We start from the raw sequence: 21,893 nt of genomic DNA, 5'->3' as shown, positions 1-21,893 counted from the left end.
GAGTCGCAACGAGATATTATATTTATGTTTGTGTTTATGTCGGCGGAGGACGGCAGTGCGTGAGTGAGAGCGCGTGTTGCAGCGAGCGAGACGCCGCTGCTGGTGTTCAGCAACCGGCACGAGATCCGCGGCATCGAGCTGCCGAGCCTGACGGTCCGCGCGCTCATCTCCTCGCTGAAGAACACCATCGCGCTGGACTGGCGCCGCGACCCCGCCACCGGCGCCGTGTCGCTCTACTGGACCGACGTCATCGACGACAACATCTACAGAGGCGTGCTGCTCGGAAACGGTGAGTCCGGCGAGGGCTCATTCAACTCTTGCGGCACCAAACTATCGTAAGGCATACCTAAGGAACAGTGAAGGTGTAGAGTGGCCCCAGTTTATTATATTTGTGTTAATGATATGATAGCGTAAACGAACGAAGTGTGCGTGTATGCAGCGCTGACCGGCATCGAGGTGGTAGTGCAGCAGGGGCTGTCGACAGCGGAGGGGCTGGCAGTGGACTGGGTCGCCGGCAACCTCTACTGGGTCGAGAGCAGTCTGCATCAGATCGAGGCACGTTGGAATACTTTTTTATTAATGTGTATTTTAGAGTTATTACAAATTTATGTTGTGTATTTAAATTTTAAAAATGTGAAAAGAGTCGTTTCGTAGAGCTGCCCGGTGAAGCACGTTGACATAATATGGCCACTGTCCTTGAACTCGTTTTAAAATAATTAACATTATCGTTGCTATTTAAAATATAATGTTACTTGCATTACTGTGAAAAAGGAGCGTTGAATATTAAGTTAATGAGAACTAACATCACGTTCTGTTCATGCTCGACAAACGGTAGTGTGTGATGGTGTCGTGTGCAGGTGGCGCGGCTGGACGGCAAGTACCGGCGCACGCTGGTGGCCGGCGACATGGACAGCCCGCGCGCCATCGCGCTGGACCCCGGCGAGGGTGAGTGTCGGGCGGGTGCGGGCGTGTGCCGTGAAAGAAACAAAGAAAATATTTATTTGTAACAAGCAAAATTACATAATAATTAACAAAAGCACAAATACTTTAATCTTAAATAAAAAAAAAAAAATATTAAGTTTTATTTACTTATTTATGTTTACCGCCAAATTTGTGGCCAATAAATGTTTTTTTCTTTCTTTTTTTCTAAATTTATTTGCTCGTCACAAAAGCGGCCCCAGTACAGCATTGCTGATAAAAAAAAACAGTATTGATCTTTCGCTGGGTCGTTTTGTGATGTCACGGGCGACAAAGGCATAAACAGTGAAACGAGCGGTGCGAGTGTAAGCGTGCCGTGTGCGTGCAGGGTACCTGTTCTGGAGCGACTGGGAGCAGGCGGCGCCGCGCATCGAGCGCTGCTCGCTGGCGGGGCGGCGCCGGCGCGAGCTCGTGCGCGTGGACGCGCTCACCGACGGCGCCTGGCCCAACGGCATCTCGCTCGATTACCGCGCCAAGCGACTCTACTGGATCGACGCCAGGTCCGACTCGATCCACACGACGACGTACGAGGGCGAGGACTACCGCGAGGTGCTGCGCGGCCACTCGGCGCTGTCGCACCCGTTCGCGCTGACGGTGTTCGAGTCGCACGTGTACTGGACGGACTGGCGCAGCTCCAGCGTGGTGCGCGCCAACAAGTGGAACGGCAGCGACGTGACCGTGGTGCAGCGCACGCTCACGCAGCCGTTCGACCTCAAGGTGATCCACGCGAGCCGCCAGCCGGCGCCGGCGGTGGCGAGTCCGTGCGCGCGCCGCAACGGCAACTGCTCGCACCTGTGCCTCGCGGACGCGCCGGGCCAGCGCGCCTGCGCCTGCCCGCACGCCATGCGCCTCGCGCGCGACAACACCACCTGCACGCGTAACTATACTCCCGGCTTTATATCTATACACTATACATACTACAACTATTTCTGAACCGTTTGCCTGGTGGTAGGTCTCTCATACATATGTGAAGGTTCGTCTGGATGGGTACCACCTCAATATCTGTTTCTGCCGCCAAGCAGCAGTGTGTAGTCACTGTTGTGTTCCGGTTTTAAGGACAATGTAGCCAATGTAACTACTGGACATAATAAGACTTAACACCTCATATCTCAGGATGGCGAGCGCAGTGGAATACCGAACAATACTTTGTAATTCAAATTGTTCGACGGTGTTTCTACTGTTTATGGGCGCTCCTATCGCTTACCATCAGGGGAACGGCAAGTTCGTCTCTTCATTCTAAGCAATAAAAAAAGTGGCAATGACATATCATTATAGATTATGTGTATGTCGATGGTAAAATTTTCAGACATTTTAGACTCTGCATAGAGTTTTATATGCTTACTAGCTTTTACCCGCGGGTCCGCCCACTTGTGAAGGGTTTTCCAGGATAAAGTTTTCCATTATAATGCTCGTCGGTGATGCGGTACTGAATGCACCGAAGCTGCCAGTGAATCTGTTGTAAATATGGTATATGTTCTTAGTAATTAAATAAAGTTAGTAAAAAGATGTTATTGACATGAGTGTTTATTTCGGACTAAAAGGAAGTAACTATGGCAAACAAAATACAATTAGTTCTAAAAATAGAACATATAAAAATAATAAGTCACGACGAAGGTTACAATCTCCAACAGCCGCCCTTAATCGCAGTTGTGACAGAAACAAAACAAATAAAATAATTAAGTTTCTAAACCTAAGTTAACTACACATCGTTTGTGTGCTAGAGGTCCGAGGGCCTTCGTTAGTACATCAGCAGGCATATCGTTACTTTTTATATATTCTAACTTAACAATATTATTAGATACCTTATCTATACTATTATATAAAGCTGAAGAGTTTGTTTGTTTGTTTGTTTGTTTGTTTGTTTGTTTGTTTGTTTGAACGCGCTAATCTCAGGAACTACCGGTCCAAACCGAAAAATTCTTTTTACGTTGGATAGCCCTTTGTTCGTGGAGTGCTATAGGCTATATATCATCACGCTATACCCAATAGGAGCGGGGCAGTAATGGCTAATCTCAGGAACTACCGGTCCAAACTGAAAAATTATTTTTGCGTTGGATAGCCCTTTGTTCGTGGAGTGCTATAGGTTATATATCATCACGCTATACCCAATAGGAGCGGGGCAGTAATGGCTAATCTCAGGAACTACCGGTCCAAACTGAAAAATTCTTTTTGCGTTGGATAGCTCTTTGTTCGTGGAGTGCTATAGGCTATATATCATCACGCTATATTCAGTAGGAGAGGAGCAGTAATGGCTAATCTCAGGAACTACCGATTCGAACTGAAAAATTATTTTTGTGTTGAATAGTCCTTTGTTGTGGAGTGCTCAAAGTTATATATCATCACGCTATGACCAATAGGAGCGGAGCAGTAATGAAACATGTTGCTTAAACGGGGAAAATTATGAGTTTTGAGCGCTTCCGTTGCCTGCGCTGCGTAAACGGTTAAAGTTATGCAACAATGATGTATGACGGGATTGTTTCACTTAAAAAGTTCTAAAAAATATATTATAAAACAAAGTTCCCCGCTGCATCTGTCTGCCTGAACGTGTTAAACTCAAAAACTACCCAACGTATTAACATGAAATTTAGTATGGAGACAGTTTGAGACCCCGGGAAGAACATAGGCTCCCGGGAAACTACTACTTTTATAACGGAAAACTTTAGTCTGAAAAACTTTATAACGCGGGCGGAGCCGCGGGCAAAAGCTAGTCCCTAATAAAGTGAAACATAGTATCTATATGCTTCGTCCTGCTCTGGTGTACAGGATTTCGAACAAGATTAATGGCACTTTGGCTGTCAGAAGCTAAGTTAATTGAACAAAGTATACCTGTTATCTCGTATATAAACCGACGTAAGTAACACGCTTCCTTCGTGGCAGACGCTAATGCCATATATTCTGACTCGGCCAAACTTAACGCAACAGTAGGTTGCTTCTTGGACTCCCATGATACTGGACCTCCACTTAACTTGTAAACATAACCGGTGTATGACCTTCTGTCGATTGGACAGTTTGCCCAGTCTGCGTCACAAAAACCCTTTAAATGGTTCTTCATTCTTATGACTTGACCATCCGTTCTTCTTGCCATATTATTTTAAACTAATGGAGTATCCACGGTCTTACACTCCTTCATATTAAACTTTTCTAATATAGAAAGAATATAATTCAGAGATCTTTTAATGAAAAATATCTCGACAAATCTTCTCAAAATTCAAATTCTTGACAGTGTCAAATGTCAAATTAGATTTAAAGAAGACTATTATGTCATCAACAAAATTCCCAATATCATAAGTTCTTTACCATAGAGTTTGGTAGTTTAATTTTGTAAATCCATTTACATGGTATAACCTTGTTGTTAGGTCTATCTACTAAATTCCATGTATGGAGTTTCCTTAAGGAACTATACTCATCAACCATAGCATGTTGCCACTTATGAGCATCATCGGCATGAGTAGCTTCGTAATATGTCGTAGGTTCATTAGAATCTACCATTGACGTATTGTAAGCTTTATAAAAATTTGTTGCTTTTCTATCTCTGGAAGGGTATCTGCGCTCAGGGTGCGATTCCTGTTCCAAATTCGCTGTCACTTCTTCCACACTAGGCAGCCTTAAGTCACTGAGAGACTCTCGCTCTTCCAGAGTCACTGACTCTTTTGCACTTTCTAGATTTACTGGTAAAGTTGCTTCAGCCGCCGGGCTGATATTCTCATCACAGTCATAGAATTGACAGTCATGATCAAACTCAGAATCAATCTCTTTTGCTCATCAAATAACAATATAGATTCTGACTGTGCGACAGATTGCTTCTGCTTTAGCGCTGTAAAGCAATTTTCAAAAAAGGTTGCATCTCTGGATATAATAACTTTTCGTGGGTTAGCAGGATCCCTAAAAATATAAGTGCCTGGATTTTCAGAATAACCGACGAAAATTGCTTCCTGTGCCTTGACATCTAATTTCTTCCTGTGACACGAAGGTATATGGACTAGAGCTCTACAACCAAATACTTTTAGATGGCTAAGATCACCTTTTCGTCCATACCATTTGTCATAAGGAATTTGTCCACCTAAGGCTCGATGAGGAGACCTATTCTTAAGGTAAATGGCAACTTGGAATGCATCTTCCCAGAATGCTTTCGGTAGTGAACTTTCAGCTAGCAACGTTCTTGCCTTTTCTGTAACCGAACGATGGGTGCGTTCCGCTACTCCAACTTGCTGAGGACTATAAGGCGTCGTTGTTTGATGTTCTATACCTTTTGAAGCAAGATAATCAACAAACTCTTTATTCACGAACTCCTTACCTCCATCAGTCCTAATTGCTTTAATTGTTTTATCTAACTGATTTTCAACAAAACATTGAAACACACAAAATATATCTTTGACTTCTGTTTTAGAAGAAATAAAATAAGCAAACACTTTTCGCGTATAATCGTCTACTATTGTCAACATATATCTATTTCCTTGAAAAGAAGTTGTAGACACCGGTCCCATCAAATCCATATGGATCAGTTCCAAGGGGGAAGTAGCCTTATTAAACGCTAACTTTTTGAAAGGTTTTCTTGCTTGTTTACCTTCCACGCAAGCGATACAACTAGTTTTATCTACTCCTGTATACTTTATACCTACCTTGTGATTTTTCAGTTGGTTCATGCCTATACGACACAAATGTCCTAACCTCTTATGCCAAATTTGATAACTATCCTGACAACCAGAGTGCACATCTTGTGTCAAAAATTATCCGCCACATTCTCGGAAACATTTACAGTTCCATCTAAAACGTACAGTCCACCACAGGGCGAGGCATGAGCAACAGATTCACCTGTAAAATTAAAAGTATCAGATTTATAAAAGTTACATCCATTTTTATCAAAAACACAAATAAAACCCTTTTCAACAGTTTTATATACAGATAACAAACTAGCTTTCAAATCTGGTATATAAGCAACATCACTAATATTGTTGACTACGTTCTCGGGCGTGTTTATTGAAATATTTCCAATTCCGCAGCACTTAATCTGTTCTCCATTTGCGACAGTAACAGTACCTTGATTCTGTATCGAGATATTCTGAAACCAGTCCCGTCTAGAAGTCATGTGTCTAGTACAACCTGAATCTACATAAATTATGTCCTTTCTTGGGTTTCCAGAAGTATTAAGACTTGTAAATATCGTATCATTGGTATTTACCGCATTGCCTTTCTCCTTCTTGTTTCTCTGTGGACAGTCTGGTCTCTTATGTCCAGGTGTCTTGCACTCATAACAAACTATATTCTTCTTCATTGGCTTAGGCTTCTTCTTCGCATGAAAGACAGAGTCTAATGATGTAGCCACATCTTTGGACATTTCATTAAGCAGTTTTGTTTTCACCAACTCTGTAGTCACGTCTACATTGCAATTTTCTAAAGCCATAATGAGAGGTTCATACCTTGGAGTTAGACCTCCCAAAAGTATTGCAGCAATAGACTTGTCCTCTATGACTACATCAATATCCGCAAGATCCTGTGCGGTTGACATAACTGCGTTAATATATAGTTCAATATTTTTGAACTCTGATAGACTCAACCTGTACAGTCTACGCTCCAAAAATAATCTTCGTCCTATTCCCTTATCTTCAAAGGCTTTTTGCAAACAAGTCCATGCCTCAGATGCAGTTTTCGCACATCTTATATGGGTTATCGCTGCACCTTCTACTGATAAGCATATCTTTGCTAATGCCTTTGCGTCTTTGCGTACCTTTGTAGAGGCATGGGTTGTGTCTCCATCTCGGTATCCACTAATTGTTTCCCATAAATCCTCATGGATAAGGTAATTTCGCATCTTGAACTTCCAAGTCGGATATCCATCTTTTATCCTCAAACAAGGAAATGGAAAAGATGTGATCGACGCAGGGGAATTTTTCACACTCGAAACATCTCCAGATTCATGTGACATTTTCAGACTATTACTATTTCCTAGTCACACAAAAAATATATACAACTTTATTTTACTAAATAACGTGAAAAAACTAAGAACTAAGCGTTCGTGCTGATAACGTGTTGTAAATATGGTATATGTTCTTAGTAATTAAATAAAGTTAGTAAAAAGATGTTATTGACATGAGTGTTTATTTCGGACTAAAAGGAAGTAACTATGGCAAACAAAATACAATTAGTTCTAAAAATAGAACATATAAAAATAATAAGTCACGACGAAGGTTACAATCTCCAACAGAATCATCGCGGCTCTACTACCGCTTGATGAACGCTTTTGAAACTCGAGATGTACAATATATACGTAATGATCAAACAACCTACAAAAACAGGGTGGGAAATCGTAAAACAGTGTACCGACAATGCTTCAATAAAATGAAAAATAAGTTAACGAAAACAATTTTGAAGTACTAATGAAAATTAAGTCATTCACAACTTTTCTGGTATGTTTGATTCAAGTATCGTCAGGTCATCTGTTGATATTTTGTAGAGGTTTGTATGAAACGCAACATTAAAGCGGGTGTGTTGTAACGCCTATAATTTTTTTATTTGTATTAAAATATTTTGTCGTCAATGTGATAAACGCGCAGGTCGCGTGCTCGTGGCGCGCGGCAGAGGCTCGTTCGGTACATGACTTTATATCTTTTCGTATTCTTTCAGTAGTTTGTTATTGGTAAGCCTAAGAATATTTGAAATCCGAGTTTGAAAAGCCTTTATTAAACGGCTATCATTTCTTGACAACCGACTCGAGGTGATATCGCACCCAGTGCGGAGTCGTGCGAGTCGTGTGTCAACAGTGAGGCAGGGTCGACTGAAACGTTGGTTGCGTGCGCAGGGCACGAGAAGGTGCTGCTGATCGGGCGCGCGGGCGAGATCCGCGGCGTGGACCTGGACGCGCCCGCCGCGCTCATGATGCCCACCGTGTCGGGCCCGCACGTCACCGCGCCCGCCGCGCTGCACTACCACGCCGCCGAGCGAACCATCTACTGGGCCGACACCGAGGTACCGCGCCCGCGCCCGCGCCCGCGCCCGCGCCCGCGCCCGCACCCGCGCCCGCACCCGCGCCCGCTTGTGCTCCGTACCAAATGTATTGCGTGTGTGTGTGTCAGACGAACGAGATCAAGCGCACCGGCCTGACGGGCGGCGCGGTGGTGGTGGTGGCGGATAGCGGGGTGGAGGCGCCGCGCGGCCTGGCGCTGGACTGGGCCGCGCGTCTGCTGTACTACTCCACCGGCGAGGCGCTGGCCGTGTGCAGCCTGGCCGGCGAGTACACCGCGCACATCTACACGCACGGACTGCACAACCTCACCGCGCTCGCCGTGGATCCGCTCAGGTACCGTGCCGACGCGTCACATCGTTCACTGCGAGCCGGTGTCTCGACAAAGTATAATACTTAGCGTGAGGGTTGTGTGTGCAGAGGCAAGCTGTACTTCTCGGTGGCTCCGGGCGGCGCGGCGCGGATCGAGGCGGCGCTGGGCGACGGCTCCGACCGCCGCGTGTTGCTCGACCAGCACGCCGACCCGCTGCTCGACACCGTCGTCAGTCAGTGCACATTGTATTACTCACATTGCGTCTCATGCTCAGGATTAGTGATGACTTTGGGACCTTCAGTCCGCAGTTGTGCTATGTATCGACTGATAGTCGAAGGATTTGTGGTTTGTCAGGCATGTGCGTGGACGAGGAGGAGCGTCTGTACTGGGTGAACAGCGGGTCCGGCACCATGCAGTACCTGGACGTACGCACCGGCCGCCACGCCACGGTGAGTAGCTCGCCCCACGGGACACACTTATGTTTATTCACACTCACATTGCAAGCTTGCTGTTTTGTACCATCTTATAATTGTTTGTGTACGTCCCAGTATATTGTGCGATTATTTTTTTTAAATAGCTGTGGAGACAACACTCTATCTCATCTTTCTCACGCATCGTAAATCCCGATGTCGTTAAGTCTTGCGCCGTTTCTTGGCACTTGTTCCTTTTACCAAAATTCAAAGGATTATAACTTATTGATTTTTGAACAGTTTTGATGATTCTGTTTGTGTTAGAATTCATCTAACATATATATTTAACAAGAGAGAGTGAGATTCGCGTGACCTTGTCTACGTGCAGCTGCCGGTGGAGCGCGGGCTGGTGCCGACGGCGCTGGCGCTGCGCGGCGCCGAGCTGCTGTGGGCCGAGCGCGAGCACCGCGCGCTGCACGCATGCGCCGCGCGCCGCTGCGACCGCGACCGCATCTACGCCAACAACACCGGTGCGCCACCCGTCCTGCGCTCCGGCGTGTCTTCATGTACGTCGAGTTCGCTTTGCTCACGTGGCGCTCTGTGCAGAGGGCGTGCTGTCGCTGCGCGTGTACGAGGCCAGCGCGCAGCCGCCGGGCGGGCCCTGTCTGAACCACACGTGCGCGCACCTGTGCGTGCCGGCGGGCGCGCGGGCCCAGTGCGTCTGCGCGCTGGGACACAGCGGCCCCGCGTGCCGGCCGCGCGACGAGCTGGTGGTGTACTCGGTGGGGTGGGAGGTGCGCGCGGTGGCGGCGGTGGGCGAAGCGGGGGCGGCGGACGAGGCCGATCGCGGCTCGCTGTTGCCGCCGGTGGCGCAGGTGTCGCTGGCGGCGGCGCTGGACTACGCGGCGGAGGGCGAGTGGCTGTACTGGGCGGAGGGCGAGGCGGCGAGCGTGTGGCGCGCGCGGCGGGACGGGTCGCGGCGGGCGGCGCTGGTGCGGCCGCGCGACTCGCTGGACGCGCAGCCCGCCGACTGGCTCGCCGGGCTGGCCGTGGACTGGGCCGGCGGCAACATCTACTGGTCCGATCCACGCCGCATGCTCGTCGAGGTGGCGCGCCTCGATGGACAGCATCGATACGTCCTGCTCGACACTGACCCGCACAGAGTCACCGGTCAGTCTCATAACGTTAAGAAACTCGTCATTTAGTAAACACAACAGTAAGAGTTTAGTATATAGTAATTTAGTATACAATAAATGCATTTCATTGAAATTGACGTAGGTATTGCGGTTATCCAATGCGCTTGTCTAGTCGGCGGTGTAGTGTATGTGAGTGTGTGTGTGTGGTGCAGTGGTGGCGGTGGACGGGTCGCGCGGGTGGGTGTTCCTGGGCGGCGGCGGCTGGGTGCAGCGCGCGCGGCCCGACGGCTCGGCGCGCCGGTTGCTCTACAACGGCACCGCCATCGCAGACCTCGCGCTGCATATAGAGGTCGGTACACAGGTTCTTTTTCACTAAATAAGTGTTCCGAAGAAGTATAGCTATAATGTATGTTGAGCAGTTAGCCGCGGTCGGAATGATGCGCTGTGTGTACAGGAGGAGCGCGTGTACTGGGTGGAGGCGTGGTCGGCGCGCGTGTGGCGCATGCGCTACGACGGCGGCGCGCGCGAGCTGGCGGCCACGCTCGCGCCGCAGCGGCACCACCCCGTCGCACTCGCGCTGCACCGCGACACCGCCTACTGGCTCGACACGTCTGTACCGACTCTGATCACAATATCGATACTCCGTTACACTCCTTCACACAACCTCCTGTACTCCAGGCGTAAACGAAACAGTCAAAACATTATTATTGCATAAAAAAATTTACTCATTGTTACTCTCTATGTAAACAAGTCCACTAGATGTGTGTAGTAGTAACGTGCGGCGCTCGTCGCTGCCTTAGCTCTGCACGAGTAGTCAGTAATAGTTGTCATCATGATGCAGCATGGTGAACCGCGGCAGCGTGCTGGCCGCGCCGCTGCGCAATATGAGCGACTACCGCGTGCTGCGCGACAACCTCGGCGACAGCCTCAAGGATATATTCGTAAGTGATAGATTGCACATCTCCAAAAAAGTTACATCACAAAAATAAAACTATATTTCAAAGGTTAACACAAGAACACAACACATTCTGGTTGTGATATGTTTAAATTTGAAATCCCAGTTTATTATGTGTGGTGAGTTTCATAGTCTACATCGATTGCTTGCCGACTAACAATGTGAGTGTTATTTTGCGTGCCGTGTGTCAGGTGTGGTCGGCGGCGGCGCAGACGCGGCGCGCGGGCGCGAACCCGTGCGGCGCGGGCGCGGGCGCGGCGGGCGCGGGCGGCGCGTGCGAGGCGCTGTGCCTGTACAACGGCACGCACCCGCGCTGCGTGTGTCCGCACGGACAGCTCGCGCCCGACGGCCGCTCCTGCACGCGTCAGTTCCAACACACTATCTCATTATATTCATCATCTGTACTGCACATATTTTCATTATCCCTGCCGTTCGCCAGATGGCAAGCGATACGACCGCCCATACACAATACAAACATCATCCGATACTTTGAATTACAAATTAATGTTTTGTATTCCACTGTGAGACATGGTGGTGAACCATGATGACTGCACACTGCACTTGGTGGCAGAATTAGACAATGTGAATCACATATCAAAAACACACCACCAGTGAATTCTATTGAACTATTATTAATTGTGCGATAAACGAACTGTATAGGTATATATAGTGACCACATTTAAAAATTTAAAATAGTGAAATATCAAATGCATAGAACAAAAGCATTATAACGATTATAAATGTATCGTTTTCATATGCATGTGTGTGTGCAGCGTACACGTCGTTCCTGATGTACTCGCGCGTCACGAAGATTGAGAGCGTGCACCTGCGGGACGAGAAGACGCTCAACTCGCCCTACCCGCCCATACAGAACAAGTCAGTACTGCGCGCTACACACTCGGCGCTATTATACCACTTACAATCTAACAATTCTAATCTTTACTCCGATCGCGAAAATACACCAAATAAAATAAGTCATATATAATTAATATGTCTAGAAATTTTTGTTCTGATTGATCTATTTTCGCGACGGTTCGAACAAATTGAGATTATTTATTGAAAATGATGGTTATTCGCCGCGAACTCTATTCTAGAATATTACTGCTATTTGATTTATTGACGCTGGAGAAAAAGTTGGATAAGTTTAAGGTGTTTGTCTGTCTGTGTATGATTTTTGGTACAATGTCATCAAAAGTAAAGACGAGTATGTGACATTAGTAACGCAATATCAAAATGACCCTGTCTTTGTAAGACAAATAAACTTATTTGATAAGTTAAGTCGATAGTCGTTCTGTTCGTGTACAGGGAGCTGATGCGCAACGCGATCGGGCTCGCGTACGAGTACAACACCTCCACGCTCTTCTACTCCGACATCCAGCGCGGCTCCATCAACGCCGTGCACTTCGACGGCAGCGACCACCGCGTGCTGCTGTCGCGTCAGTATAACACCTCACCTCTGCACATGATCCCCGGCTTCTATTTAACAAGTGGCCGCATGGAGCTATCATTGTTTGTCTGTTCTTGCTCGCTCAGTTGACTTAATTGTCTGGCTAAACGTGGAACTGTGCGTGTTGTACAGAGGTGGGCGCGGTGGAGGGCATGGTGTTCGAGGCGAGCTCGCGCACGCTGTACTGGACGTGCAGCAGCGCCGCGGCCGTGCGAGCGGCTCGCCTGCCGCGGCTCGCTGCCGCCCCCACTCCCTCCGCCCCCGCCACACCCGCGCTCACCGCCAGCACCGTGGTGCGGCTCGCCCGCGGGGACCGCCCGCGCGGCATCGACCTCGACCCCTGCGAAAGGTACGCCACGGTTTTTGAATCCCGTCAGGGCTCCATAACGCATCGCATTAATGACAACATTTATCCGCAGCCGCCTGTACTGGACGAACTGGAACGAGTCGAACCCGTCGCTGCAGCGCGCGTACACGAGCGGGCGCGAGCTGCAGGTGATCGTGTCGACGGAGATCCTGATGCCGAACGGACTCGCGCTGGACCACGCCGCGCGCAAGCTCTACTGGGCCGACGCGCGCCTCGACAAGATCGAGAGGATGCACTACGACGGCTCGCATCGACAGGTCAGACCACACCCACAGTTACTCTGTAAGGTAACGAAACTAATTTGGTAGGCACGTAAGAAGAAAGCCAAAAACGTTTTGAAATGGAATCCCTACGCGGTAACTTTTTTCAGTTAAAGAAAGAAAGAAAATATTTATTTGTAACAAGCAAAATTACATAATATAGGTAATTACAAATTTAATATATTTAAATCTATTTGCTCGTCACAAAAGCGAACAGTTCACAATAAAGTTGGTAACTCGCAGCGAAACCACGATGAATTAATAGGGAGCTTTGTCTTATAGATAAAATTGACTATCGGTTGTGTTTTTTCAGACGTTAACATCGTACGAGACGTTTGTTTGTTTGCAGATAGTGACGCGATCCAGTACGGAGCACCCTTTCGACCTGGCCGTGATCGGCGACTGGGTGTTCTGGACGGACTGGGTGTCGCACGGCGTGTTCCGCGCCGACAAGCGCGCCGGCGACGCGACGCGCGTCTGCGGTGACGTCACGCGACCCATGGCCATCGTCGCCGTCGCGCCCGACCATCAGATTTGTGAGAGACATTGTCACGTTATTTCTCACTGCGTTTTTGAGTGTGACGCGTTGTAGTGACTAATGCATTCGGATACGGGTCAGGTTCCGCGGATCCGTGCGCGGTGTTGAACGGCGGGTGCGCGGAGCTGTGCGTGCGCGCGGCGGGCGGCGGCGCGGCGTGCGCGTGCGGCGCGGGGCGCGTGCTGGCGCCGGACGGGCGCGCCTGCGAGCCCAGCGCCGCGCGCTGCAAGCCGCCGCTCTTCGCCTGCGCCGAGGGCGCCTGTCTGCCGCAGGAGCTCGTCTGCGACGGCGTGCCGCACTGTAGCGACGCCACCGATGCCAGCGACGAGGACTTGTACTACTGCAGTCAGTTGCATGCGATCACATTACTACTTTATTTATAATCACGAACAATATAACCTCAAGCTACAAAGCAAAAGTTCTACCACACTGTTATATAATTGTGTCAACTATTAACTTACTCCCTACAAATAGACGCAGGCTGCTAGAATTGCCTTCATTGAGAACCGTGGTAATGTGTGCATGTATCGCGTGCAGCGTCGCGCTCGTGCCCGGCGGACACGGTGCGGTGCGGCGCGGGCGGGCGGTGCGTGGGCGCGGGCAGCGTGTGCGACGGCCGCGTCGATTGCGACGACGGCGCCGACGAGGTCGGCTGCGACTGCGCGCACGGACAGATCAGGTCACTACACACGGCTTGTACGCACGGCGATGTGGCTAAATTAGTTCCGTATTCAAGATCGATTCGTTTTGAATTCGTAAACAAATTTATAAGTATCTGCTTTTAGTATTTATAATATAATTATTTATCTTTTTTTCAATTACAAAATATTATGTGAGTTGTGCAGGTGCGAGGATGGCGCGTGCGTGGGCGTTTGGGCGCGATGCGACGGCGCGGCGGACTGCGCGGACGGGTCGGACGAGCGCGGCTGCGCGTGCGTCGGTGCCGACTGCGCCGCCAACACCACAGTCGCTTACACCGGTACATACACTGTGTGTACAATTTTATAATAATAGTCGTGTACAGTATGAATCGAATAAATTTGTTAGCAGAAGCTGCCACAACGGACCGAGTGTCGGATCCGTTCGACGAGGTGCCGCTGGAGGGGTGCGGGCCGGCGCAGTTCACGTGCGGCGGGGCGGGCGCGGGCGCGGGCGCGGGCGCTGGCGGCGGGGTCGAGTGCATCCCGCTCGCGTGGCGCTGCGACGGACGCGCCGACTGCACCGACGGCTCCGACGAGACGCTGCACTGCGGTGACTTCTTATCACTTCTTATTGTTATATCAAATTTATATCCCCTTTTCATCGTCACTGGGTAAAAATACCACGCAGGATACAAATCTATATACTATTATATAAAGCTGAAGAGCTTGTTTGTTTGTTTTAACGCGCTAATCTCAGGAGCAACCGGTTCGAAATGAAAAATAATTTTTGTGTTGGATAGCCCTTTGTTCGTCGAGTGCTATATACTATATATCATCACGCTATACCCAATAGGAGCGGAGCAGTAATGGCTTATCTCAGGAACTACCGGTTCGAACTGAAAACATCTTTTTGTTTTGGATAGCCTTTTATTCGTGGAGTGCTATAGGCTATAAATGATCATGTTATACCCAATAGGAGCGGAGCAGTAATGAAACATGTTGCAAAAACGGGGAAAATTTATTCGTTTCGAGAGCTTCCGTTGCGTGCGCTGCGTAAACGGTTAAAGTTATGCACCAATGACGTATGACGGAATTGTTTCTCTTAAAAAGTTCTATAAAAATATGTTATAAAACAAAGTCCCCCGCTGCATCTGTCTGCCTGAACGTGTTAAACTCAAAAACTACTCAACATATTATGATAAAATTTAGTATGGAGACAGTTTGAGACCCTGGGAAGAACATAGGCTCCCGGGAAAATATATAGCGTGACTATTATAACTTAGGACTTTAGCCCGTAAAATTTTATAACGCGGGCGGAGCCGCAGGCAAAAGCTAGTTCCATTATATTTTCGTTACCACCTTTTTCCTTCGATATTACCTGTTTTTAGTACCTTTCGACAAACAGATTTTACGTCGTTTCCGGTGTAGCATAATTGCACGAATGTGTGTATAGGTCACGTGCACGCGAACGCGTCGTGCGGCCCCGGGCAAGTGAAGTGCGGGTCGTGGAACGTGTGCGTGGCGGCGGCGGCGCGCTGCGACGGCGCGGCGGACTGCCCGCGCGCCGAGGACGAGGCGGGCTGTCCCTGCGCGCCGCACTCCTTCCGCTGCGCCGCCTCCGGCACCTGTCTGCGCGCGGTGAGACACGACATTCTACCCGCGCTCATCCCGAGCCGCCGGACCCGACCGCTGACGACCACTCTCTCCGTTCGCAGAGCCTGTACTGTGATGGTGACGCGGACTGCGAAGACGGGTCTGACGAGCCGGCGGGGTGCTCGACGCCGGTGACGCCGCCGCCGTCTTCCGCGTCGTCGCCGCTGCCGTCCCCGGCGGCTCACCCGCTGTGCGCGGGCATGCCGGGCGCGCTGTACTGCGCGGGCCGCTGCGTGCCGCGCGAGCTGGTGTGCGACGGTCGCGACCACTGCGCCGACGGCGGCGGCGGCGGCGCCGGCACCGACGAGGACCCGCACGCTTGCAGTGAGATTTAATGTTGATTCTATAATGTACAACGTATTCGTATGTCTATTCGATATAAAGTTATCGTATTTGAATGGATTAGTTTTCAAAAATATAAAACTAAATGCATCGCAATAATAATTGTATATTGTCTTGGCAGCGTCGTTTGCGCGAGCATTCGGCGGTGCAGGTGGCTCAGGCGCGGGCGGCGCGGTGTCGCGCGGCGAGTGCGTGCGCGGCGAGTGGCAGTGCGGCGACGGCGCGTGCGTGCCGCGCGCCGCACTCTGCGACGGCGCCATGGACTGTGCCGACTTCACCGACGAGTGGCGCTGCAGTCAGTATATTATTATTTTAATATAATAAAACTAAAATAATCTAATTCTTTCATTTATTGCTATAGTATAATGCTTACATGATGGTCAGTTATGCCGGTGGCCTGAAAGCATTTGAGTAAAAGTGTGTTTACTTTTATATTATAGATATTAACGAGTGCGCGATAATGAACGGTGAATGTGCGCACAACTGCACGGACCTGCCGGTGGGGCGCGCGTGCTGGTGCCGCGCGGGGTGGCGGCGCGGCGCGGGCGCAGGCGCGGGGGCGGGCGCGGGCGCGGGCGGCGCGTGCGTCGACGTGGACGAGTGCGCCGAGGACGAGCCGTGCGAGCAGCGCTGCGTCAACACGCGAGGCAGCTTTATTTGCTCCTGCCTCGACGGGTACAAGCTCATGGACGACGGCGTCAGCTGCGAGCCCGTGTCTTGTGAGTGTGCCACCGTTTTACACACCACGACTGTTTGAAGGAGGAACAGCTACGATGATACGTAGTATATATCTGTTATTTACAGCTGTCCGCGCGTCCCTAATCTTCACCAACCGATACTACATACGGCGCGCGGCGACGTGGCCGACGGCGGCGAGCGGGGCGGGCGGAAGCGTCAGCTCGCTGCTCGTGCACAACCTCACCAACGGCGTGGCACTCGACATGGAGTGGGCGAGCGGCTGTCTGTATTGGAGCGACGTCACGCGCCTGGGCAGCTCCATCAAGCGGCTGTGTCGCAACAACACCGCCTCGCTGCCTGCAGTGCTGCCGGCTGCACCACTTCTCGCACCGCGACTGCCTGAAGAACATTACCAGGTGACTCGATCTTCCTGTAAATCATTCATCATGCAGGTCCTTTGTCTGTCCCCTTGATTCCATGTGAAAATTTCAATATATCAGAGTTCGTATTCGGTCAGAAGACGTAGTGAGTAATATTATAGAGTTGTGTGGTACGGTCAGTTGCTGCACGGGGCGACGCTGCAGAACCCGGACGGCCTGGCGGTGGACTGGGTGGGCGGCAACCTGTACTGGTGCGACAAGGGCACGGACACGGTGGAGGTGTCGCGGCTGGACGGGCGGCACCGGCGCGTGCTGCTGCGGCACGAGCTGCACGAGCCGCGCGCGCTGGCGCTGCACCCCGCGCGCGGACACCTGTACTGGTCGGACTGGGGCGCCGCGCCGCACATCGGCCGCGCCGGCATGGACGGCTCCGCGCGCGAGGTGCTCATCAGCGCCGGCCTCGGCTGGCCCAACGCGCTCACCGTGCTCTACGCCTCCGAGGAGCTCTACTTCGCCGACGCGCGCGAGGACTACATCGCGGTCGCCGATCTCGACGGGAAACGCGTGCGCGTGCTGTTCTCCAGAGGTAATGTTACTGTTGTACCTCGGCTGCCGGTATGATTATGGTGGAATCCACTCTACCTATATGACGTGATCGTGGGTTGTCGCAGAGCGCATGCCGTGGCTGCGGCTGCACCACGTGTTCGCGCTGGGCGTGTGGGCGGGGCGCGTGTACTGGACGGACTGGGAGACGCGCGCGGTGGAGTCGTGTCGGCGGCGGCCGCGCTCGCGCTACACCGACACCAACAGCACCGAGCTCAGCGGCGGCGGCGCGTACGAGTGCCGCACCGTCGTGCACACGGTGCACAAGCCCATGGACTTGCGCGTGTGGCATCCCGCCAGACAACCCGCGCTGCCTGGTGAGTGCGACTGCGAGATGTAGTTAGTTGTTACCAACTTAAAAAATACCATCATTCCAAGCAATGATTTTGAAATAAATACTTTATCGATATAAGTAATTAATACCCTACCTTTTTCATTTAAATCCAATGAAAGTAAAAATTAACAAATATTTGTGTAATCGATAATCTCGCCTCATTGGAAATCGATTTTAAAACTTTGTATACGTCACACAAGTAAAATAAAAATATGGTGGTATATGTTTATTATCGGTCGTGTGCAGAGCTGACGGCGCTGTGCGCGGCGCTGAACTGCTCGGGGCTGTGCCTGCTGACGCCGGGCGGCGGCGCGCGCTGCGCCTGTCCCGAGCACTGGGAGCTGGCGGCGGACGGACGCTCCTGCACGCCCAACTGCACCTCCGCGCACTTCATCTGCGCCACCGCGCTCAAGTGCATACCCTTCTGGTGGCGCTGCGACACACAGGTACCGACCGGCCGCACTGTGACTGTGTTGTCACTCAGTGGATCATGGGATGTGACTGTTGGTTGGCGTGCAGGACGACTGCGGCGACGGGTCGGACGAGCCGGCGTCGTGCCCGGCAGCGCGGTGTGCGCCGGGACAGTTCCAGTGCGCCAACGGACGCTGCGTGCACCCCGCGCTCATCTGCGACGGTGACCAGCACTGCGGCGACGGCAGCGACGAGCGTGACTGCGACAATGTAACACATCACAATACATTCTTATAGCTTAAATTCATTTTGATTGGATCATTGCTTTTGTACCGCCCTTACATAACATTTTTTTAAGTGTAATAATTTGTGGGACAGTTCACGTGTCTGTCGTCGCAATGGAAGTGCCGCGGGAATGCGACGGCGCAGGTGACGGCGCGCTGCGTGTCGGCGGCGCTGCGCTGCAACGGGCTCGCCGACTGCCACGACGGCGACGACGAGCTCGACTGCCCGCCGCGCACCTGTCCCGCGCAACACGTGAGACACGCCTCAACATTTATACTAATTATTTATGTTCAAGTCATTTTATTGTAAATCCAGCAAAATGTATTTCACAATAAAAAAAACAATCATCGTGGTGGCAACCTTGGAACCGCTACAAACGTTTTTATAGGTTATATCGGTATCGGATTTACTGAGCATCCAGATCGTTGCTGACTCTTAATATAATTATGTGGTATGTAGTTCCGATGCGCCTCGGGTGCATGCGTGCCGCTGGTGTGGGTGTGCGACTCGGACTCCGACTGCGGCGACGGGTCGGACGAGGGTGTCGCGTGCGCCACCCGCACGTGTGCGCGCGGCGAGTTCCGCTGCGGCTCGGGCCGCTGCGTGCCGCGCGAGTGGCTCTGTGACGCCGAGCCCGACTGCCCCGGCGGCGAGGACGAGGCGGACTGCCGCTCCCGCCCCGCCGCACCGCCCTGCGACCCCACCTACTTCCGCTGCCCCGACGGGCGCTGCATTCCGGGCCGCTGGCGCTGCGACTACGAGGATGACTGCGGCGACTCCGCTGACGAGATGGGGTGCGCGCCGCGCGAGTGCTCCGAGTCGGAGTTCCGGTGCGCGTCGGGCGAGTGCATCCGCGGCGCGCTGCGCTGCTCGGGCGCGGCGGAGTGCGCGGACGGGTCGGACGAGGCGGACTGCGCGCCGCACTGCGGGCCGGGCGCGGCGCCCTGCGGCGACGGCGCGCGCTGCGTGCTGCGCGACTGGTGGTGCGACGGCGAGCCCGACTGCGCCGATGGCTCCGACGAGGCGGCGTGCGGCGCGGCGCCCGCCGGCTGCGGCTCGCGGCTCGCGTGCGGCGCTGCGGCCTGCGCGCCCGCCGCTTGGCGATGCGATGCGCGCAACGATTGCGCAGGCGCTGACGAACTGCCTGCGCTGTGCGAACGTACTGCCTGCCCTCCGCATACTTTCAGGTTAGCTAAATGATCTTCATTAAGTATAGTATTAAACAGAATTGTGGCAATACATGGGAATCGTTCACAGATGCAGCGACAATACGTGCGTACCGCGCTCGCTACTGTGCGATGGGTTCGACGACTGCACCACCGGCGACGACGAAGCTCCACTCACTTGTGAGCATTTTATTGTAACTAACGCGAAAGCGCCTCTCTACATATGCTTGTCGGATGATGTTGAGTGACGTACTCGGTGGTCCCCAGGCCAGTGGCACCGACACCTGGGCGAGGAGTCCCCGTGCGAGCGCGACGAGAAGCTGTGCGGCGACGGGCGCTGCGTGCCCGACACCGCGCTCTGCGACGACGGTACGTGCGCACTGCAGCGAGTATCTATTGATTTGCAACATTGCGCTCACGATGTATATTGTTTGTAGAGGAGGGCGGCGTGTGCAAGTGGAACTCGTGCTCGCAGCTGTGCCTTCCCAAACACAACAACTACACCTGCAAGTAAGCATATATACTGTCATACTAACCAAGTTAATATCCGTAATGTTCACCCCTTTGATCTAGTTATGACATATCAGCTATCAAAATTGTAATTGGAATTCTTTCTATTCAGCAATTATTAAAATCCCTAAAAATACTATCCGGTTCCGAACTCCCATACTTCTTGAAATAAATGTCTGGTTTTCCATCTCTTTGTCCTCAAATATTGGGATTGCTTGTAAGCTTACGACGCGTTGCAGGTGTGTGAGTGGCTACAAACAGCGACTCCTGCCCGACGGCACGCTTACGTGTGAGGCGCTCGGTGAGTGGTTCTCTGATGAACTGATTCTTATTTATATGGTCATTTTATCATATACATGACATGTTTTGTCACATTGTAGGTGATAAGCCGGTGGTGCTGGTGGCAGAGGGTGGTGTGTTGCGGCTGTGGGCGGCGCGCAAAAGGGAGCGTCCCTCTCCCCCTGCGCCTGCACTCCCGCGGCCCGCCATCAACGCGCTGGCGGCCGCGCTCATCGACGGCGAGTGGGTGGCATGGTGGGGCGATGAGAGTGGACGGCTCGCGCGCACAGACCTCTCGCGCATGCTCGCCGCCGACCACGACCAGGACTCGGACGACGAAGCGCAACACCACGTGCTCGTGGGTATCGCTACACTCGCACATTGAAGCTGTTTCAAACGTATCGCCGCCCATCATTACAACGGTGTCGACTGTGACAGATCCGCGACGGAGGCATCATCCGCGGCGTGGCCGTGGACTGGGTGTCGCGGCGGCTGTACTGGACGGCGGTGTCGAACGAGTCGGCGGCCGGCACGGTGGGCGCGGTGTACTGCGCCACGCTGGAGGGGCGGCGGCGCGTGACGCTGTACCGGCGCGACGGCGCCGAGCTCGACGACATCGTGATCCACAACGAGAGCCGGCACGTGTTCTGGTCCAGCCGCGGCGCGGCGCCGGGCGTGGTGCGCGCGGGGCTGGACGGCGCGGCGGCGCGCTGGGTGGTGCGCGCGCGCGTGCGCCGCGTCACGGCGCTGGCGCTGCTGGCGCCCGCCGCCCGGCTGTACTTCGTGGACGCGTACTACGACACGCTGGAGTCGGTGCGGCTGGACGGCGGCGGCCGCGTGCTGCTCGCGCGGTTCGAGCGCCGCCCGGCCGGCGCGCCGCTCCCGCCGCACGCGTACGCGGACGGAGGTTCGGGATCTTTACTACATTCTATTTATGGAATACTGTTTGGCAGCTCATAAGATTTGATTTGTAGTGGCGACGCGTTGGGGCGGCGAGGCGTCTGCGGCGGCGTGGGTGTCGTGGTCTCGCGCGTGCTCTCGCGCGGCGGCGTGGGAGGAGTCGGTGTGGTGCGCGTCGGCGCGGGGCGTGGTGCGCGTGCCGCGGCGGCCGCGCGCGCATGCGCCCCCGCACCCGCCGCCACACCCGCCCCGCACGGCTCGCGCTGCACTCACGGCCATTGTGCTGCTGCATCCGGCGCTCTTCCCTGCGCCCGCTGAAGGTATGTGCTGTCGTACGAGCCAATAATGC

The 21,893-nt window shown here is 52.4% G+C and overlaps 1 protein-coding gene across 3 annotated transcripts in view; it reads left to right on the top strand.

Annotated features, from left to right (window-relative positions):
- Window positions 1-21,893, top strand: part of LOC115450232 (low-density lipoprotein receptor-related protein 1) — a 61,025-nt gene that overhangs the window by 20,596 nt on the left and 18,536 nt on the right. For 2 of the 3 annotated variants that reach the window (XM_037441875.1, XM_037441871.1), the window contains exons 21-61: window positions 83-289; window positions 440-555; window positions 858-945; window positions 1,307-1,855; window positions 7,775-7,941; window positions 8,049-8,272; window positions 8,357-8,481; window positions 8,604-8,698; window positions 9,048-9,189; window positions 9,266-9,829; window positions 10,008-10,144; window positions 10,250-10,404; window positions 10,637-10,736; window positions 10,942-11,113; window positions 11,524-11,626; window positions 12,056-12,186; window positions 12,330-12,546; window positions 12,617-12,821; window positions 13,174-13,360; window positions 13,444-13,707; window positions 13,900-14,041; window positions 14,208-14,341; window positions 14,410-14,613; window positions 15,457-15,641; window positions 15,719-15,980; window positions 16,120-16,293; window positions 16,439-16,717; window positions 16,803-17,092; window positions 17,237-17,642; window positions 17,728-17,976; window positions 18,240-18,439; window positions 18,513-18,674; window positions 18,783-18,941; window positions 19,149-19,876; window positions 19,947-20,035; window positions 20,123-20,224; window positions 20,293-20,365; window positions 20,605-20,666; window positions 20,746-21,002; window positions 21,083-21,551; window positions 21,619-21,864. In XM_037441875.1, coding sequence (XP_037297772.1) covers window positions 83-289; window positions 440-555; window positions 858-945; window positions 1,307-1,855; window positions 7,775-7,941; window positions 8,049-8,272; window positions 8,357-8,481; window positions 8,604-8,698; window positions 9,048-9,189; window positions 9,266-9,829; window positions 10,008-10,144; window positions 10,250-10,404; window positions 10,637-10,736; window positions 10,942-11,113; window positions 11,524-11,626; window positions 12,056-12,186; window positions 12,330-12,546; window positions 12,617-12,821; window positions 13,174-13,360; window positions 13,444-13,707; window positions 13,900-14,041; window positions 14,208-14,341; window positions 14,410-14,613; window positions 15,457-15,641; window positions 15,719-15,980; window positions 16,120-16,293; window positions 16,439-16,717; window positions 16,803-17,092; window positions 17,237-17,642; window positions 17,728-17,976; window positions 18,240-18,439; window positions 18,513-18,674; window positions 18,783-18,941; window positions 19,149-19,876; window positions 19,947-20,035; window positions 20,123-20,224; window positions 20,293-20,365; window positions 20,605-20,666; window positions 20,746-21,002; window positions 21,083-21,551; window positions 21,619-21,864 — 8,820 coding nt within the window. The remainder of the gene's footprint in view (window positions 1-82; window positions 290-439; window positions 556-857; window positions 946-1,306; window positions 1,856-7,774; window positions 7,942-8,048; window positions 8,273-8,356; window positions 8,482-8,603; window positions 8,699-9,047; window positions 9,190-9,265; window positions 9,830-10,007; window positions 10,145-10,249; window positions 10,405-10,636; window positions 10,737-10,941; window positions 11,114-11,523; window positions 11,627-12,055; window positions 12,187-12,329; window positions 12,547-12,616; window positions 12,822-13,173; window positions 13,361-13,443; window positions 13,708-13,899; window positions 14,042-14,207; window positions 14,342-14,409; window positions 14,614-15,456; window positions 15,642-15,718; window positions 15,981-16,119; window positions 16,294-16,438; window positions 16,718-16,802; window positions 17,093-17,236; window positions 17,643-17,727; window positions 17,977-18,239; window positions 18,440-18,512; window positions 18,675-18,782; window positions 18,942-19,148; window positions 19,877-19,946; window positions 20,036-20,122; window positions 20,225-20,292; window positions 20,366-20,604; window positions 20,667-20,745; window positions 21,003-21,082; window positions 21,552-21,618; window positions 21,865-21,893) is intronic. The other variant, XM_037441872.1, reaches the window with a different exon arrangement.

Source organism: Manduca sexta, chromosome 4, assembly GCF_014839805.1.
Source record: "Manduca sexta isolate Smith_Timp_Sample1 chromosome 4, JHU_Msex_v1.0, whole genome shotgun sequence".
Classification (NCBI taxonomy): domain Eukaryota; kingdom Metazoa; phylum Arthropoda; class Insecta; order Lepidoptera; family Sphingidae; genus Manduca; species Manduca sexta.
This window is presented reverse-complemented; position numbering and strand designations above follow the sequence as displayed.